General features: G+C 45.3%; 1 protein-coding gene across 1 annotated transcript; it reads left to right on the top strand.

Moving 5' to 3' along the window:
• Positions 1 to 1,534: 1,534 nt before the first annotated feature.
• LOC125516714 (uncharacterized) lies at positions 1,535 to 4,405 on the top strand (the record flags this gene model as incomplete). Its single annotated transcript, XM_087530316.1, has 4 exons — positions 1,535 to 2,181; positions 2,218 to 2,254; positions 2,430 to 3,382; positions 4,083 to 4,405. Coding segments are annotated over 3 exons (912 nt in total), but the record flags the coding sequence as incomplete, so codon positions are not given.
• Positions 4,406 to 6,008: the final 1,603 nt, after the last annotated feature.

Raw genomic sequence — 6,008 nt, 5'->3', positions numbered from 1 at the left:
TATACTTGGTAAAGGGTGGAAGGCTCGGCCTTATGCCTGGTGTTTTGTTCCACTCTTGCCGCCCTAGTTTCCGTCATATCGGTGTTATGTTCCCGGATTTTGCGTTCCTTACGCGGTTGGGTAATAATGGGAACCCCTTGACAGTTCGCCTTAAGTAAAGCTCCTCCAGCAATGCCCAACCTTGGTTTTACCATTTGCCTCACCACCACCTACTTTTCTCTTGGGAGTCGCTCTCTCGAGGGTCATCTTTATTTTAACCCCCCCGGGCCAGTGCTTGTCTAAGTGTTGGTCCGAAATGGGCAGCCTGCGGGGCCACCTCGGGGAAACTTGAGGGCTGATTTTACTCGTAGCTTGACCTATCCGGTGTTGCCCTGAGAACGAGATATGTGCAGCTCCCATCAGGATGTCGGCGCATCGGGCGGTGTTGCTGGTTTAGTTTTACCCTGTCGAAATGTCTTGTTGTACCGGGATACCGAGTCTGATCGGAATGTCTCGGGAGGAGGTCTATTCCTTCGTTGACCGTGAGAGCTTGTGATGGGCTAAGTTGGGACACCCCTGCAGGGATTGAACTTTCGAAAGCCGTGCCCGCGGTTATGGGCAGATGTGAATTTGTTAATGTCTGGTTGTAGAAAACCTAAACCTTAACTTAATTAAAATGAGTCAACCGCGTGTGTAACCGTGATGGTCTCTTTCCGGCGGAGTCCGGGAAGTGAACACGGTGTTGGAGTTATGCTTGACGTAGGTTGTTTTAGATCACTTCTTGATCATACTTTTATCGACCGTGCTTTGCCTTCTCTTCTCGCTTTCATTTGCGTATGTTAGCCACCATATATGCTAGTCGCTTGCTGCAGCTCCACCTCATACCTTTACCTTACCCATAAGCTTAAATAGTCTTGATCGCGAGGGTGCGAGATTGCTGAGTCCCCGTGGCTCACAGATACTTCCAAAACCAGCTTGCAGGTGCCGATGAGTCCGTGCGGATGACGCAACCAAGCTCAGGAAGAGCTCGATGAAGATCTTGTCCTTTGTGTTGTTTCGTTCTAGTTGATCAGTAGTGGAGCCCAGTTGGGGTCGATCGGGGACCATTGTCGCATTTGGGGTTCTTCTTTTATTTTGGTTCCGTAGTCGGACCTTGAGTGTATTTGGATGATGTAATGTTTTATTCATGTAATTGTGTGAAGTGACGATTGTAAGCCAACTATGTATCTTTCCCTTATGTATTACATGGGTTGTGTGAAGATTACCTCACTTGCGACATTGCTTTCAATGCGGTTATGCCTCTAAGTCGTGCTTCGACACGTGGGAGATATAGCCGCATCGAGGGCGTTACAGGTGTTTGAAAAAGTAGATACGTTGGAGACATATCAACTCCCCCAAGTTTTCAACAAAAATTATGAACTAACACTACTGGAATCAGGAAATTTGCCGTCAATCAGTTTTTTACCGTCTGCTAGCTGACGGCAAAGAAGATCTTTGCCATCAGCTTACAGAAAAGCTGACAGCAAAGAAAATAACCTAACGTATCCCCCGGCACACACCCACCCATGACCCACACAGCCCCGGGCCCCACCCACGATGCACACACGCCCAACCCACGCGCACACACACGCACGTTGGATACCATCTCTCTCATCTTCCTCGATCCCCTTTCTCCACCCCACGCTGCCGCCAGATTTCGGCGATCCTCGCCGTTCCCCACCGCCCAGCTCTCCTCCCCGAGGTCACCTCTCCCAGCTCACCATCTCCACCGACCGGTTTCTCTCCTCGCCCAGGAGAGTCCCACCTCCTCACCACCAAGGCCGCCGCCGCCCGCCGCCTCCTCCTCGAGCGCCGCGCCGCAGACCTCGCCTCCCGCGCCCTCGCCGCCCGCGCTGACATCGACGCCACCCACGCGCGCCGCCTCGCTGTCGCCCGCGACATCAGCTCGACCAACGGCGAGATCGAGGACGCGCAGCGAAAGGCGGAGGAGTGGGACCGCTTCTACGAGTCCAAGAGGAAGGAGATGGAGGAGTTCCGGCCGTCGTCTCCACAGCCTCCATCCACCCCGGCCGCAGCCACTTGTCAACCCCACGAGCAGCCTCCTGGCCTAGTTCCTCGTCACCGTCCTCCTCCCGGTCCCTGTCCACCTCCGCCTCCACCTGGTGGTCCCAGAGGCGACGACTCCCCGTCGCCTCGGCCGCCGTAGAGCTCCGCGAGGCCGCCGCGGGTGGTGGAGACTCCGTCCGCGTCATCGAGACGCCACAACCCAACAAGTGTTAGCCCCAACTTTGCTCAATTAACTGCCTCTCTGGTTGTATATGAGTTGGAGAGTCGCGTAATTCTGTAATGTGGGATGTTGTCTCAGTTTTTGTGCGATGAGTAGACTAGATTAGGGGATAAGCTGATGAATTGATGCTTGATTCTGATGGTCATGGTGTGCTGCTTTGCAGGTTAAGTTCAGCGTGGAGGCAGCCCTGCAGGAGCTGCAGAGCAGCAGGTTGCACTCGGACGACGCCGGGATCGGGGCTGCGGAAGCCAGGAAGGCCGACCTCATGGCTAAGAAGGCCAAGCTGGACGAGACCCTGGCTGCAGCCCGCCAGTTCAGAGCACTGCTTCGGCAGCAGCTCCAGAAAGCCTTCGCGTCACAGGTTAGGGATCAAAAGGCAGCACAAAACTGACTAGTTATATGGTACAAGCAAAATGACATTCATTAGCTAGCTCCTCAATCGCTTCGTATTAAGTATGCAATGCAAGTGTGGCGGGCTACCGGACAGTAACATAGTAGTACAAATGTAGTGTTACTTTTAGGCAAATGTTGAGCAAATTTTGAACTAATGGATGAGTTTCGTGGGACGACGCGGGCTTCCACTTGCACTCCTCCTACTGATGAAACGAACTTCAAATGTCTCTACATGCAGATGCATGCTTTTTTATTTCAGTCTTGTTTAGAGGAGGCCCCGGTGGCGTCGAGCTGCTGTTGCTGTGGGCATAGCGACGTCGGCGTGGTCAGGATGGTCGCAGCCCTTCAAGATTCTCAACGGCGGCGTCTCGGCGCTGATGGCGGAGTCGACGACGAGCATCGGCGGGTACAGGTTCAGATCATCCATGATTGGTAGTTATTGGTCATATTTAGTTGCATTTTGGTCAGTCCGGTTGTGGCTATGGAGCACTTCTTTTGGTCATGTGCTAGATCTGTCATGTAGGAGTATTTGGCAATGGATATATGCTCATACAGAATTTTGATAATCAACTAGGAATTACAATTAGAATCAAAGCAATGCTACTTGTACTCCTTTCATGAAAAAAGGCTACTCGTAGGACCCTTGTAGGAGACCATCCTCAAGATCGACGAGAAGATGAGGTCTGGACCCTTGTAGGAGACCATCCTCAAGCAGCTCTAGATGTAAGTTGACTGCTTCAGACCCAATCCGTGCTTGCTCCTCTTAATCAACTAGATTATATTAATTAATACTAGCTACTGAACTTCTTGGATTATGTTACCAATTTTTATGATGGGCGTCCAGCTATTATATTAGTAATTCGATTTTGGTAGTACCGTTGAATTTGGTTGCTGCTATTCATTTACCTATGTGAAGGAGTTGGATAATGTGCTCTTTTTTGTTTGCAAAATGAAGGACGCTGCATCCAGGTAGTGGGAATAATTAGTCCTTGCTATCAATAGTAGTAGCATTATTCACTGTTGAGTGTGAGGGAATTTGATGATCATCTACTTTTGCCTATCATCCACTTCTGATGTTTTCCATGAAAGTGACACGTGATTTTCCTTTGCTTTTCTTTAGCTGATAGTATGATAACTGCTTGCTTGGCAGAAGTTATGGTTGTGCTATTTCTTAGGTAAATAAAGAAACTGAGATTTAGTTTGATTTGGAGCGCCTCTTGTTGTACCACGGTTCCTTCTCTTAGAGCTGTACTTGTACAGCATGTTTTGGATTGGGAGGGGATAATGCTCTTCCTTCAGTCTCTGTTGAAGTCAAACCCATCCATGCAAAATCTGTACTGTAGTACAATTAGTGTAGATGAATATATATGCCTTGCAGTTTTATCGTGCATGCCATTCAACTAACTTGCTTTTGTCCATGCAGATGGAGTAGGAGGACGAGCAGCAGCAGCAAATCATCCTGATGATGACGGGGTGCGGAAGGCAATGGTGATCATGCTGATGGCATGAAGAAGGCTGATGACAACAACCTAGACCTGTTGGCATTTAGAGATGGCAAACAAAGGTGGCAGACAACAACCTGGACCACCCACCTCCCTTGCCTTTAGTTAGAAGGCGTCTCATGAAAATTATGAAAATTGTAGATAGTTGCTCCTTGATTGATTGTATTTCTTTGTTGCAATCCATGATAAATTCATCCCATTCTTATGAACAAAATAAAGCTTTTACTAAACATATTGTTGATGCTATGATGAAAGCTTTTGAAGAAAAGTTGAAATTAGAAGTTTCAATTTCTAGAAAATTGTATGATGAATGAGAATCTACTATCAAAGTCAAGATTAAAAATTATGAGTGTTTTGCTTTATGTGATTTGGGTGCTAGTGTTTCTATTATTCTTAAATCTTTATGTGATGTGCTTGGTCTTACCGCCATTGAATCATGTTCTTTGAATTTGCACTTGGCGGATTCTACTATTAAAAAGCCTATGAGAGAAATTAATGATGTTCTTATTTTTGCAAATAGGAATTATGTGCTCATAGATTTTATTGTTCTTGATATTGATTGCAATCCGTCTTGTCCAATAATTCTTGTTAGACCGTTTTTACGCACTATTGGTGCAGTGATTGATATGAAAGAAGGCAATATTAAGTTCCAATTTCCTTTGACGAAGGGTATGGAACACTTCTCTGGAACAAGAATTAGCCCACCATATGAATCAATCATGAGGGCATCCTATGGATCTCGAAACAAAGATGACAAAACTTAGATCCTTACTTTATGCCTAGCTAAGGGCGTAAAACTATAGCGCTTGTTGGGAGGCAACCCAATAAATAGAATTTATTTTTGACTTTGCTTCCTATTCTTGAGTGTTAGCACAATTATGCTCCTGTTATGATTGTGTTTTTTATGTTTTAATTAGTGTTTGTGCCAAATAAGCCTTTAGGATCTTCTTGGGTGCTAGTTGTTTGATCTTACTGAAAAAACAAAAACTTTTACGCTTGCCAAAACAATTCTCATTTTTAATCAGAGAGTGATAAAAAACCCATTCCTTTTGCAGTAGATCAATATACAAATTTTCCAGGTCGTCCTAATTTTTTAGAATTTTTTGAGTTACAGAAGTATTTGATAGATTCTGTTTTCTTTGCGTTGTGTGCTTATTTTGATGGCTCTATGATTTTCTTTGATGAGTTTTTGCCATAGAAAAGTTGGAATACAATAGATATAATGCAAGAACAAAACATGAATTGGTTTGATACAGTACCTATAGTAGTGATTTATTTTCTTATACTAACGGATCTCACGAAGGTTTTGTTGAGTTCTGTGTGATTGAATTTTTCAAGTTTTGGGTGATCTTACGATGGATGAAGGAATAAGTAGTAAGAAGAGCCTAAGCTTCGGGATGCCTCGGCATCCCAAGATACTATCCAAAAGAGAGCGAGCAACTAAGCTTGGGGATGCCACCGAGTGGCATCCCCTCTTTCTTCTAACGATCATCGGTATTTTACTCGAAGCTATATTTTGATTCGTCACATACTATGTGTTTTTCTTGGAGCGTCTTGTATGATATGAGTCTTTGCTTGTTTTATTTTTTGTTTTAAGTCTCGATTCCTTGCTGGACACACCTATTTGAGAGAGCCAAAATTATGTCATGACTTGTTAGAATTGCTCTCTATGCTTCACTTAAATTTTTTTATGAGCTATGGACTTGCTCTAGTGCTTCACTTATATCTTTTTGAGCACGGTGTGCTTTAGTATTTTTGAAGAAATGCTCTCTTGCTTCACTTAGATTTATTTGAGAGTTAGTAAAATTTTCAAGAAATTCTCTCTTGCTTCACTTAAATTATTTTGA

This window comes from Triticum urartu, chromosome 6A (genome assembly GCF_056163025.1).
Source record: "Triticum urartu cultivar PI428250 chromosome 6A, HENAU_Tu73, whole genome shotgun sequence".
Classification (NCBI taxonomy): Eukaryota; Viridiplantae; Streptophyta; class Magnoliopsida; order Poales; family Poaceae; genus Triticum; species Triticum urartu.
The sequence above is the reverse complement of the archived record's forward strand: the minus strand, read 5'-3'. Positions and strand labels throughout refer to the sequence as shown.